The following is a 14,836-nucleotide window of genomic DNA, read 5'->3' on the forward strand; positions in this document are numbered from 1 at the left end:
GATTTGAGACGAGAATCTCTACTTCCCTCACTTACGGGCGAAAGATTTGCTCTCACTAGCAGTGCACTTACAGCTGTTCGACGATAACAGTTATAGACAAAACGGGTCACCTTTTTTGTATATTTCAATCTTGTTTACATTATTCAACGTGAACAGATCCCAGATAACGACTGCGTAATCATTTATTGGTAGTACTGTGACTTTGTACGCCAGCAGGCCAACACTAGGAGTGGAGCGCGTGATAGCCCTCCTTACTAGCGTTAGACAGGCTACACCATAATCGATGTGGTTATTCCAGGAGAGAATATTAGTAATCTAGACCTTGGATACCTGTAGTGCGGCACCTCACAGATAAAAGCACGGTTTGAATAATATTGGAACATAAGACTCCTTTTTATGTGAAATGCGCATAAATACGGTTTTCTCATTGTTTTTAGGCGTCTTTCAAGTGTCAAACCAAGCGTTTACTTTTTAAAATGCGGCGTTTAACGTTACCTGATCATTAGAAAGTTTTACCTCAGAATAAAGAACACAGTCATCTGCATACAGTTATATGTTAAAAGATATGTGACTGACAATGTCATTTATAAACAAAACAAAAGAAAAGCGGTCCAAGCACCGATCCTTGAGGGACGTCAGGTTCTACGAAAATGTTTTCAGAGCATTCATCTTTAAATACAACAAAGTGCTACCAGTCATTGAGGTAAGCTGAGATCCAATTAGTTAATTGCGAGTTTTTAAGCATATTCTCTCATTTGAAAATTCATTTTTTGTCCTTATCTTTATCGAATGCTCTAAAATAATACATAAAAATTGCATCTGTCTGAACAACATTGTTAACTGCCAATGCAATATCGTGAACAGTCCCTACTAATTGTGAACAAGTCCAATAGTATTTTCTGAATCCGTGTTGACACTCAGATAGTGCATTATGGGCAATTAGAAATTCAGTAATATGATTATGAATTACATGCTCGGGTATTTACAAACCGTTGAAGCTAGTGATACTGGCCCATAATTATTGATCTCATCTTTCTTCCCCTTTCTGTGTAGCGGTTTTGCTCTGGCTCCTTCCCCTATAAAGGGTAGCCAACCAGAGTTATGTCTGGTTAACCATCGTGCCTTTCTGTTCATGCTTTCTCTCTCCTCTCTGGCTCCAGCAAGACGGCACTTGTCCTTCATGCAACGATTTGGAAAACAGAATGTGCAAGTATTTAGAAACAGCTTGAAGACAATCGTATATTCGAGGGCAACTCCGTTTGATTTGACATTTTGATAGCGATGTGTGTTACGGGATATTTGTAATCAAATTTAACGTTCCATTCGATAAGTTCACATTCATAGGCACCATGCAAGACCGCCTGATCAGTGTCTCCAAAGCCCTCACTAGCTGCCAAACCATCATCATCATCATCATCATCATCATCATCATCGTCGTCGTCGTCGTCGTCGTCGTCGTCATAAAGTTTGCATCCCATCACATAAGACATTTCTCTGCCTATATATCAGTCATTTATATCTCGTACCTTTAAATATAGGATAACCTTGCCGATGAAATGGCGACTATTTCTAGCGACTATGCTTCTCGCGAGACTGCATTTTATTCGATAAATACGAGCCGTTTTGTTTGTAGCAACTATTTCAGCTATTTTCACTCGCTGCCGTGTGAGGTGCCCACTCGGCTCCGAAGGTTGAAAAAGGAGATGTGCGCAGTGCTCGCAGGTCAGCACAACCGCCGTCAGCGTATTCCGAGGAGTGCGCACGCGCGAAGTGAGACGCACGCACGCTTGAAGTGCGGATGCCACTCACCCGGAGCGAGCAGCACGTAGGCCGAGTAGAGTGCCAGTTCCGTTTCCGTCAGCTTCATCTCGGCTATGCTCCGCACAAAGTTGAAGGCATTATTTACAAGCTTGATCTCTTGGGTTTCTGCGCAGAAGGAAAACATATTGGGTCATCACCAGCAGTTCACAACCGTTTCTCAGCAGAGGAACGACAAACAACGAGTTTCTTATTGCCACCTTAGAAAGGGCGTTTAAAGTGGGAAAGGAAAGCGGCCCCACATCACAGCGCAAGCACAACAGTACAGGCACTCCGAGGAGACCCGGTGCCGAGCTCGAGCAGAACGCTTTGCAGCTACAATGCGCTCTATGCAATCCGCCATAAACTTCGCCATACTTCGCCAATCCGCCATACCAAGAAATTGCCCAATCTGTCATCTGCTTAAATTTCACCGCAATGCACCAGCATAAGTCAATTGGAAGCATTTTCAAAAATTGTGTTTTAAAAATCGGCCGAATTTCAACAACGTTCATTTAGCAACGTTGAGAGAACAACTTTGAGCAACCTTCTAATGATATGAACGTTTCCAGCAGTTAGTATCAGCTTTCCTGATGCGGAAAAAAACGCACCTATAACAATGCATGGAAGTTACAACTAGGTGCCGTAAATGCAATTATTAAAGGAACCGAGTACCCTCTCAACGTTGCCAACTGAACGTTGTTGAGATTCATGCTATACATTTAAACGTCATTGTTATAAAATGCTGCCTTTGAGTTACGTTGGAGGACATGGGTGAAGTTCGACAGATGGCCGATTGGGTAAGATCGAAAATGTCCATGGTATATTAAAGAGTATGGCAAATGCGTAAAACGCATACAAAAGCTTCAAAATTCTAATGTTAGCTGAAAAGGTGTGTTCATTGAAGTAAAATATAGCGATGTTATCGCTTTGATGAACGCCCTTATAGCTTGGTTTCTGCCATTCTAAAGCTCGTCCTCTGTGCGCTCTGCTTGAAAGCAAGCAATAGCGCGCAGCGGCAGCACGCAGACTTCGCACCAGTTGCTGTTTCCTTTCAAGTGGTTCTTTTCCTATAACCTGAGAATTATCTTGAGCACACGAAGCAGCCCCTTGTTGGCCCACAACTTTTAACATTTGGCAGTGTGTACTTGGGCAAGTGGCGAGCAACAAGCCGCCACATGAGCAGCTGACCATGAGCTGACCAAGTCGGCAGTTCAAGACCAAGATGCAATGTTGAAAATCTGGTTGCCTGTACACAAATGAGGTGCTCTACCGTGTCAACTGTCGTGCAACTTGAAAAAAAGTAAAAGACATGCAGTGAAGCCGAACTTGTTTGCAGGATTCAGTTCCGGCGGGCCCAGCCGCCGGAACTGTGAGACACTTTTGAACATAGTGAGAAAATATTCATCTGTCGTAGAGGCTGCTGTGAACATGTCAGCCAAACATTGCTGTGCAGCAGGGAAATTGCAAGCTACTGTAAAACACAGCGAAAAAATCGTTTGCTCTCGCTTCCGCAATGCCGCTACTTTCATCGAAAGCAGCTGGCCCAGCTGGTTTATTTCGTGATCACGAGGGCACTTTTAGTAATAAGTGATTGCAAATTTTTGAGTTATACAAATGAACTGTATACATGTACGAGATCTCAATATGACATGAAAAAAATTTGTGGGACGCTTAAGCTTCGCCTTTAAGAGTGGAACGCGATAGCATTCAAAGATCCCTGACTGCCTCTCACGCTTTCCGGCAACTGGAGCGTATGTAACCGTAATGTTTACCTGGAAACGCTTGCCCCGAACGCTATGCGCCAAGGCGAGCATGGTGGTGGAACCACGGCCTCTTGCGCGGGCCGCGATGCGGCGGAGGCGAGCGCCAGCTGGAGTCAAAACAAAGAACCGGGCGCGCCGTGGCCCCCCAGACACACGTCGCGCCGGCGCGCGGGAAATGGCGGACGGCGCAGCCGGTTTGTGTGTGAAGGTGTTTCTTTGAGCGTAACAGAATTATGTCTTCTCGGAAAGTCAAATTATAATTCGAGATCTATGATATCTGTAGGTTGTGTGCATGTCGTAGTTTACGACTTTTCTACGTATTTTAGCCTGAGAAATTCAATTAGTTTAGTCAATTTCTTGCATTATACGGATGGCCGTGTATATGGGGACCGAAAATCTATTTGCCGATGAAGCGTTCCGACGCGGGCTTGTGTCGCACTGCACGCATCTGCGGCGCGTGACCCCGAGATGGCGTCTACCGCGCACGCCGCCGGGTGGCACGACGAGCCCTTCCGCGATGGTCAACTTTTGGCCGCGCTTGGCTTTGGAGCTTCCAGCGCGCTCGCGGAGATGAAAGCCGGGTGTCGGAGCGATAACTTCACTCTTAGTTTAATGAATCGCGAAATGTTTTGTGCACGAGATTCTTGAGATAATGTCCTTTAATAGCGGGGCCATTCTATGACTAGTTCAAAAAGTGTTTCGGGGCTCCCTTTAACAACGTTCAGCAAATTTTCGGCTCTGTGCGCTTTATGCCTGTAATTATCAAATTGATTCATTTAGCGTGATTATAACGGAGAAATTGGGACAAAGAGCCACGAAAGCTCCTACATCGATATAGACCTACTCAGTCTGCTAGTGCAGATGTACATTTAGTATTTTTGTCATCGATGATCTACACGTCCGCATGAAGAATATCCAGCGTCCCTCGAAGAAGCATAGAAAACTACCTTTAGGCGGAGTCACTGCATTTTCATGCATAGAAATCTTGCACAGGCGGCAAAAGATGCTCCATCAACGAGGGCAGAATATTTCAGTAAACCCAAATATCAAGCGCTCTATCTATACATGTTTTATTCAAAGTACTTTCAGTGAACTATGAAAAAACGATCGCGCTCATTTTCTACATTGCGAAGTCATCGTTGGGGCTCGCGTACAACGATGAGATGTCACCGGCTTTTACGCATTGTGAAGAAAATTGAACTGGATGGACCAATTATTAAGAACTGACCGTAGACTAAAAGGCAAATATTTCGTGGACATAGGCAAATTCACTGCGTAAGCCGGTATATCTCACTAGCTCTTCCACTCACGCGACTAGCATCACGAGGTGCAGACAGCACAACTCTCCACGCAGGTTCGGTGAAAAAACTGCGGCTAGCGGCTCCTCAAAGGCTGCGTGGGAACAGAGTTCCTGCGTTATGTGCGTTTCGTTTGCAAAATCAAATACTTTTCTTCCTTAACAAGGTCTTTGCCTGACAACACCTGTCCCATTTTAGATGTAGGCCACATGAACACTATTTTAGCAATGCTGTTTAAGCGATATGTGCAGTGGGGACTCTGCGCCTCAAATATGGACGAAGAATTGTCGAGCAAGCCGTCGGGAGTGCTCATGGTGCATTATGGAGAGGATTTTCGTCAAATGTGCGGTAATTGGTGGCCGAAACTATAATTATCTAGCGTGTGCAACATAAAAGTATTGTGGCACTCTGTAGGATGTTCATTAGTGTGCAATTTGGGAACCATCCAGCATATCAATGTGAAATTGGTAGGGATGTAGTGTGTATTTCGACACACGTACCAGACAAACTTAAGCGAGGTGCGTGTTTTGCGTACGCCGCAATAAATTACCAAATTTGGACTAATCGGGAGTTCTGGTTTCAACCTTTGTTGCTTGAGAACTACTTGACGCATAGAAACGTCGTATGCGGTCCGAGGACATGCAGTCGAAATGTGTTGTAGTTGTACGAGACATTTTTCCTGCAGACATGTTTCATTGCAATTTCGCAAGACATGTTGTTGGGGTAGTTGGCTTCTGATATGGAATAAAATTCTAAAAGTGCCAGAAAGACAAGGGCAAGTTATAACTGCAGCAGCCTGTGTTATCTGATGCAGAAAATAAAACAGCCTGTATACCTGCTACATTCGCGATCTCAGGGAACGAAAGTGAAAGGGGGGGGTGGGGGGTACACAATCGCGATATCCAAGGCGGCTTAGCCGGTGCTGAAACATCACCCCCCCCCCCCCCCTCCCTGGAAATTTTCGATATCCTAGCCTTCTTGACTACATCTACCTGGGTGGGGAGAGGGGGGTGACGGAATACCTATGGGCACCGGATGCCAGAGGACCTAGCTAAGTCACTGGCTGTTTTCTGTCTTGTCCATGTTTTTAGCGAGTTTATAATTTTAGTTAAATTGTTTTTATAGACCAACGAGGCACCCCGCGGCAGACTATCCCTGACAAAATTCATCGCAAATAAATTAACTCTTCTCAACAAGAATCCCATGAAAAAGGCGTCTGATGGAAACTTACTCAAGCTTCCACCAGCGGCAGCCATCGCTGCAATTCAAGAGAGCTGTAGAAACTCCCTACAATTGACTGAACGTACCTCCTGTTAAATTCTTATTCGAATTTAGCTGTTATTTCAGCGCCAAGGAGAATATTAGAGTGAGTTTCTCTCGTGTTGCTGGCCAAATTTCTCGCGCGCAGTCTTTTGCATGCTTAAAGTTTCATTCCATCCTGAATTGTTGCGCCCACACTGTTTAATTTGCATCACGTAAAGCCGTCTGATTCTAAAGTTCTCTTTAAACTATTCCTTAACGCTAGCGTATTTCGAGGTTTGAGACGAAGAGATGCGACCGCTAGGACTGCCGCTCTCCCGGGTACACGTGCACCGTTATAAAAGCATGGAAAGATCCTCACCTTGCGTGATGAAAGCGTCCATCGGAAGCAGACTGTCGTTGTAGAGCACCGATCCCGTCGCGACGTCGAAGTACCTGCTCATCCTCAGTATGCACAACTCAAAACTCCCTGCAACAAAGACAGCGGTAACGGCTGTTAGCTATCACCGACACAAACTACATCAACTATGATCTCACTGTAGAAATTACAGTGTATGGGCTGCTCATCTTTCACGTTCCTTCCTCTCCTTCTCTTCGATCCCTCCGAGTTCGCGTAAGGGCTGCGACGGTGCAGAGCCTCAGACCGAAAACAGGACAACTTGGAACGTAAAGCGCGCTTCACCTCAAGCAACGCGCGCGCGCGGAGAAGCACCGCTGAAGCGTTAGGGGGAAATACGAACGTAGAGTTTCATACAACATTTTTCCAGCGGGAAATGCGCGGCAACTGTCCTTCGGGGTTGCCGCCATTGTGGCGCTCGCACGAGGTGCGGCGGTAAGAAGTGTACGGTGCGCTTAACTCGCTGTTCGCTCATGGCGTCATCGAGATTAACTCGCCATCGAGCTCATTAAGCGAGAAATATAAATTCAGCTTCTCAAATCTGCCGTTCAGCTTCTTTCTGAGCAGCTCTCATGGCAATCAACAGTAGGTAGATCAAGACTCAACTCACGGTGACTCAAAATATACATCAGATGAGGGGACACTCTCATCCTTCGTCAATTTCACAAGAAATTTCTTCATAACCTTAATCCATGCTTAAAGTGAAAGGTTTTGTTGCGTTGAATGACTGTTGTGAGACGATGAGATAATAACTTAAACTCACGAAATGTTGAGCTTAGACAAATTGAACATACAGGAAGTCATACACGGTGGTCACAGTCAAAGGGTTTCGCTCATTTCTCACGTTTTGTATTGTGCATAAAATAATAAACTTATATTTGTAATTGAGGAGCGCCGGCGCACTTGCAATTCCCGCAGGGGCTGAAGGATTGCAAGGCAGGACTCAAGTGATATTTGTATGAAGCTCTACTAATACGAGTGTATTTGAACAAGTTAGTTATAATGCCCAGCCACGTTTATAGAGAGAAATGAAGGAAGGAAATCAGCGCAGCAGAAGTAAAAGAAACGCCCGCCAACAAGAAATAAACTGAGCCCTAGAAGTGTCAGTCAAAGTAAAGGCTCATACGAAACAGTCGTGCACATGCCAACAAAGAACAACGCAGTGTATACTGGTTTACCAAAGCTACAGCATTTCACAGTATGATACTCTGATTATGAAAGAGAAATGTAAACAGTAGCCGTTATCGTACGAATGCATGCAACAGTACATTGCACTAGTGCACATATTTCATATTGGCTTACACATAATTATATACTTGTTCACAAGCGCAGCAATTGCTTACGTTCTGGCACGTTGGTTGAACAACTAAAGACTGGCTGAGAAATCGTATCAACAGTTTTGGAAAAGTAAGTACTAACAAAACAAAATCAAGGTCACTGACGAAGTCAAAATTAGTTTCTGACGTTTCTTTGGGTCGTCAGGTGCTACGCATATAGACTCACTACGACCATAGTCTGCTGCGTTGTGAACAAGGAACCCTTGCGGGTTCCGAAACGTCAGAAACTAATCTTGACTTCACCAGTGACCGTAATTTTGTTTTATTAACGAGCTACCTGGCCACACAAGCTTTCATCGAACCCTCGACTAAGTACTAATTTCGGTATTTATAATGCGCTGTACACACAAAACCTCCGCCGTTGGCGCTCGATTTGAGTGCTACAAGATGACATTGTTAGTAAATCTGCTGTTATTTAGAATACAAAAGATTGTTATATATTCAGTTCAACAAGGACAGCTGAAGTCTCGCAAAAGAAGTAGTGCTCATGTTTGTCGCGGCTTAGTTGGGTACAACGTTGCGTGCAGGTGCGAATCACACTAATCTCGCATGCTGCCGTCCTTGCGTACTACGACACACAAGCGTTAATGCAAGCAAAGTATCAAGAGTTATCACTTGCCTCTGAGTAAATTAAATTCAGTCCGAAAGAATGACGCACCTGCTTTCAGAAGAACGATCTGGTCATCCTGTGAGAGCTTCATGAATCCAGGTACCATCTTGGCAAACTCAATTATCTGCTGGATGATCTGTGTAAGCTTCTGCGCGCAATCAAGCCACAGCTCCTCGTGTGCCTAGATGACAAGAAGCGATAGTGTGAGTGATCTGTGCAAGAGAACAAGACACGCTTCTAGGTGACATCACTGGCGTCGTCGTCATAAGTGGTATGCGAACAAGTGCTGACGTATTACGGAACACCAACATGTTTCTTTCAAAAAAAAATAGCAGCCTCCAATGAAACCATGGTCTAATGCTTGAAATTAATACGACTTTCCTTTGTAAAGATGAACAAATTTGAAATAAACAAATCTGAATCTGAAGTCAATGTATCCGCGTATACAGTTTAAGATTCTTTTATTAACTTTTTAATATGGATTAGGTCAATGCTCTATGCCAAAATTCACTTCATGTACAAGGCATGAAACACAAAACCTCCTTTTCCTTCTATGAAAGTATTCTCATCGTTTAAGCAACTTACAACACTTTAAGCAACTTTTAAGCAACGCTATAAATATCTCGCTCGTATGAAATATATTAAGCGGATGGTTTCAGTGCTAAGCATCAGGCACGCTGCAGCACGGGCCAAGAGACATCACCCACCATCGTAACCGTGGCTTCGGCTAGACCCTTGGTTCTTCTTAGAACGGCACAAAGCAATATAGGCAAGGACACAAGGAAATACAGGTACGGCTTGACTCTGCGCTGACTTCCAATTTATTTTGAGTAAGTTTCAGCTCAAGATATTTACTTCAGAAGGCCAGAGGTTCAATAACTGCTTCTGAAGCTTTATTTATCGATTTTTGTCGGTCCCTCATCAAACCTCATGCAAATCTCTAAAGAAATTAAATCTATTTTTTCCACTGGCAACGTGCAGCGCCAAGAACTTGCATGATTGGTTAAAAAAATACTTCAGCAGACTGATGAGCTGATACCACCTCAACCACTCAAGTATTCATTTTCTGGTACAGTCTATTGTTGTTCCAGCGTAAACATAATATTTTCTACTGTGTTCCACTGAACATCAGTGAACGCCAGTTTTCAACTCTGCAGCTACCACACCCAAGCTGATGTTTCCCGAAAATGTAACCTTTGGCATGTATTCTCGTAAACAGAAATCGAAAACAGTCACAAACACCGAGGCTCTGTTTCTGCATCGCTAACTAAGCACATCGTACAGTTGCACACAAAATATTCAAATGCGTCCTGCAGAAATCACCAATGTGTAGCAAGATTCATAAACTGGGAAGCTTGAAGTCCACTGTAAGGTCGCAGGAAAATCGATGTGATAGCATGTCAGCTCTATAGGCGAATGTCAATACAACTAGCACGTCGGTTCGCGCAAGAGAATAGAAAGAAAAATGCATCCTGAGAAAGCGACAGCAGCGTAGACGCTAGTTTCGTGGCGGCAGCCGCGTCGTCCCGCTTGTGTAGCACAGCACACGAGTAAACAGTCCGCGCAGTTGACCAGTGGAAGTCAGCGTTCGTCAATGCCGCATCTCTCCTTTCGCTTGTCACGCCTATTTTGCCCTGTGCCGTTCTAATGACGTCACCCACCATGTTCTTGTAGAGCATGACGCGAGAGATGTCTAGCGGCTTCCTCGTCAGCTCCTGTATCTGTTCCGTGCTGTAGAGGCAGGTGCGGTTGTGCGCGTCCGACACAGTCTTCGCGAGCAGATCTGCGCACCACGCCAGAGAAAACACGTCAGCCTCATTCACGCATCACCGAAAAAAAAAAGCACCGACACCGTCCGCTCTGCGATCGTGGCTGCACACACGCGAGTCCCTTCCGGATACAATTTCACTCTTTTTGACTGATAACGTTTAGCTTCATCACGCATATGTTGGCTACAATAAGGTATAACGCCATCAGGTATAACGTTAGCAAGAACTGCAGCTTGTATTTCAAAAAAAAAGTAGCTGGGCATGGTAAGTAATGGTATCCGTGCGCCTTAACCCTAATGAATAGAAAACAGTTTTTACTTTGTCCAGCAGCAAAATGTACATAGGCAAAAATATGCGGACAAGCGTCGCAAAGTGAAGGACTGCATAACAGCTGCCGGTTAATCAGCGCGTGTTACATGATGGGCATTACACGTTACCATTGCGCGGGCACACATCCTTTGATTCCCCAAAAGCAATGCAAGCGCCGCCGTAGCAAGAAGAGCTAGGCGGTCTGTAACTAAAGCGGCTTTGACAGGTGAAGCGAAGACAAGAGACAAGTGACCTTACTTCTCTCTTACTTTGGTCCATCGCCCTCAGCTAAACTTTTAAACTACTTTCAGCATCAAGAGAAGCTTTCCGACCAGAGAAGCCGTACAAGGAAAGAAAAGAAGGAAAATATCGAGCTGCACTGCGTTCTTTTGTGTGCAACCACTTTGTGTAACACGTCTTCGTCGCAGTTTTGCATTCTGGAAAGCCGACTGCAAACAACACACACACAACGCCTCAATCCAAAGCGTTCAGTTCTGCTTGCAAAGAACTACCAAAGGAACTAACAGACGTAGATGGGCTGGTTGTTTGCTGGCTTGATGGAACATAGTCATAACGGCGCGTTTTGAGGACAGGACACCGACACAATGCACACAGGACAGTCGCCGAATTCTCTGTGTCCTGTCCTCAAAACGCGCCGTTATAACCATGTTCTATCAAGCCACCAAAGCAACGTCAAAATATTCTGCTCTGTCAAGCGTATTGCGTTACTAGCATGAGCAGCGCCAACAAGGTGACCTTCGTGGTGACAACATTGGCTCAAGTCAACAACGAACGACGAAAATGGCGTCGACACAAAATTTGGACGCAGCGATGGAACAATCGTGGGTAGCCCTGTGCGTGTGCGCGCGCGCGCGTGTGTGCGTGTGCGTGTGCGTGTGCGTGTGCGTGTGTGTGTGTGTGTGTGTGTGTGTGTGTGTGTGTGTGTGTGTGTGTGTGTGTGCGCCAAACGTTCGCAAGCGCCACGACACGTTTGACGTGTCGATAGTTCTGAAAACATATCACGCAATTATTAATATAACCACAACATACCACCGCTACATATCGCATGTATATTAAAGAACGGATCTCAAGGGTTGCATTACGAACGATAATATTTTATTAATGCAAAATTATATCCGCCTTGGTTGCTTAGTGGCTATGGTCTTGGGCTGCTAAGCACGAGGTCGCGGGATCGAATCCCAGCCACGGCGGCCTCATTTCGATGGAGGCGAAATGCGAAAATCCCCAAGTACTTAGATTTAGCTGCACGTTAAGGAACCCCAGGTGGTCCAAATTTCCGAAGTCCCCCACCACGGCGTGCCTCATAATGAGTTCCTGGCTGTGGCACGTAAAACCCCATAATTTTAACGTGATATTAGATGACATTTAGAGCATATAAAACAGCGCATGTCCAGCGAACATGATGTGGCTATTTAGGTGAGCTACGCTGTAGGATGTCCGTGGACGATAACAAGGCGTAAATAGAACAAGAGCGTGTTTATAAATGAAAAAAACAACACAATGCGGACAAAAATCAAGACAATCGACTACATCGTAACGCGTCTCATTTTATTCATTGTTCACCGCTTTGGAAACTAAACCTTGCCACGTAACATTAAAGTGGGGCACAATCAATTCTTCTTGTCTTGCAAGAAAATTCATACCAGTGGAAGTACGCCCCTTTTTCATTTTTCTATTTTTATCCTGCGTAGAATGTGGCAGCGGCCACGACGTATCTCTGAGACGTCACGTCGTGCAGTTGGTTTGTACGGCAGCAGATGAGAGCAGATATGTTCACCAAGCTTCTCCCGTATCGCTGGTTTGTGTGGCTCAAGTACGTCCGTATCACCACATATCTCGCTGGCTACTTACCGTTTCGTTTTTGATACAGAACGACGTAGTATCACGCGGGAATGACTGTGGTCAAAATGTCAGGGAAAAGAGCGACAATGGAATATACAAAAGTAGACTTACAGTGATGGTGGGCTTAAGCTCTAGGAGCTGGTACGCGTGTCCTAAATTGTATAATCGGTTAACCTTTATCGTTGAATTTGCCTTATGCCTATGGAAAATCATCTGGTGGCCAGTAGAAGGAATCTTTGGTGATTCGCATAACACGTGGATAACGCGTACCATATTTGGAGACATCACGAAAATACTCAGTCCATAACTGTCCTGAAATGCTGCTTGTAGAAAAAAAAAAAAAAACAGCGGGAACGTCGCTGTAAAGAAATAAATACGGAGTCGCACCTAGCATTGGTACAGGAAAGTATCCAAAAATGCCTGCCGAACAAGTCCGAACTTACTCGTCCTTTTACATGGGGGTACCAAACTATCTGGAAGCAATTTACGGAAAACTGAAGTGATTCCGTAGCACTACGTAGAATCTATGCATCACTGCATAAGGGAGCAAGTTTGATGCCATTATTGTTTTTTTTTTTCAAATCTGACAACGAATTACCAGTTTCTTCCACATACATCAAAAGGTCGTGTAACATCTCCAGCTATATTGCAAGTAGCCTTCATTCATTCGACTGCAAAGGTTCAGATGTGTATGAAGTATCAGGAGAGAAATCACTGCTCACAAGGAAACGATATGTTCGTACTAGATGCTTTGAACTTAGCTGTTTCACAGCTGGCTAAATATTTATTTCTATAGACTTTATATTCACCGATGATGAGTGATTGCACCACTTGAGCATCCTAATGTCATTAATCTGCGCCCACAAAATAAAACGAAAAAGAAGGAGATACATGAAATATGATGATAACTATATAGTAACTACATAATAAGTCTATAATAACTAAACAATAATGGCACCAGCCCTAGGCATGCGCTTGTCCTAAGGTAGTTGCAGCACTACGCGAGGCAACGGTATTTCCCAAATGCAGCGTACAACCCTGGCTTAGCTTTGGACGTGGTACACGGCGGCAGCCTTCGAAGCGAAAAAAATTAAATTAGATTATGGGGTTTTACGTGCCAAAACCACTTCCTGATTATGAGGCACGCCTTAGTGGAGGACTCCGGAAATTTCGATCACCAGGGGCTCTTTAACGTGCACCTAAATCTAAGTACACGGGTGTTTTCGCATTTCGCCCCCATCCAAATGCGGCCACCGTGGCCGGTATTCGATCCCGCGACGTCGTGCTCAGAAGCCCAACACCATAGCCACTGAGCAACCACGGCGGGTCCTTCGAAGCGAGAGCCGCTGGTTTCATAACAACCGTTACGTGCAGCGCATGCATTTGTTAACCTCAGACTTCCGATGTCGTATTCAATACATGTGCAACCTCGCGTTTCGGACAAACGATGGATGCACACTCTGGATAAATGCTCAGTTTTGGGCGCTAGGCACAGGTAAACGCGACACCATATTTATCGTCAAAGGAAACGCGATGCAAGGAAACGTTAATTTTCTTGCCTGCAGCGCGTGTGATGTGCGATGCTTCTGTAATACCCTGAAATGTTTTCAAAAACATTTCCGCAGAGTTTCCGTTTCCGACAGCTCGTTTGAACGGTTTCGTGACACATGCCATGGACTGCGCATGTTGAGACACTGCTTTCCAGTACATCCAGGATCTCGGGCATCCTGTCGAGGGTGCGTTTTTCATTACCAAAAACAAACTCCTCATCTATAAATCTTTGTTTTTTATCTCGTATAAACTCCTGTCATCTCGTTTGGGGCACGACGACTCTGACAAATATCCGTACATTACATGTAATACAGAAAAAGGCCATTCGTGCTATTGCAAATGATCCTTGTGGCAGTCACAATAACCCACTTTTCAGTGAAATGAATCTAATTACTCTACCAGACTATTATCGCAAAATTCTTACGAAGCGGTACCACATAGGCTTTAGAAGGGATGCACTTATAAGCACCGTTTCAAAACTAAAGCAGAGGACACTTACTTATAATGCTCGTCTCGTTGAAACGTGGGAAATTTTGCGCACACGCACTAATTATGGGAAAGAAATGCTGCGATTTCTTTTGCCGTTGTACTTGAATCAACTAACAATCTGAAAATATCAATAACGGCCCTTCATCATTTTTTTGTTCTTGTTGTTGAATTCACACTTAAATGTACTATTTGGTTTATGCCACATAATCGCTTTTCTTATGCTATCACTGAACTAATCCCTGTTGTACCCTCTTTTTTTTTCTTTGATACCGGGTGATTCTGTCCATTTTTTGCATGTTCTATTTTTTACTGCTGTTGTTGCATTTATTGAAATATAGTGTATTCATAGACTGCTTTTAACATTAACACAATGCATTGTAATTAAGTTTC

The 14,836-nt window shown here is 44.5% G+C and overlaps 1 protein-coding gene across 6 annotated transcripts in view; it reads right to left on the reverse strand.

The window, feature by feature from the left end:
• Nucleotides 1-14,836, reverse strand: part of Hr3 (nuclear hormone receptor 3 ROR-beta) — a 152,901-nt gene that overhangs the window by 9,601 nt on the left and 128,464 nt on the right. For all 6 annotated transcript variants that reach the window (XM_072288153.1, XM_050177388.2, XM_050177386.2 and 3 more), the window contains 4 exons: nucleotides 10,127-10,248; nucleotides 8,514-8,646; nucleotides 6,483-6,590; nucleotides 1,810-1,926 (listed from right to left, as the gene is read on the reverse strand). In XM_072288153.1, the coding sequence (XP_072144254.1) occupies nucleotides 1,810-1,926; nucleotides 6,483-6,590; nucleotides 8,514-8,646; nucleotides 10,127-10,248 (480 nt within the window). The remainder of the gene's footprint in view (nucleotides 1-1,809; nucleotides 1,927-6,482; nucleotides 6,591-8,513; nucleotides 8,647-10,126; nucleotides 10,249-14,836) is intronic.

Source organism: Dermacentor andersoni, chromosome 5 (assembly GCF_023375885.2).
Source record: "Dermacentor andersoni chromosome 5, qqDerAnde1_hic_scaffold, whole genome shotgun sequence".
In the NCBI taxonomy this organism is placed as follows: Eukaryota; Metazoa; Arthropoda; class Arachnida; order Ixodida; family Ixodidae; genus Dermacentor; species Dermacentor andersoni.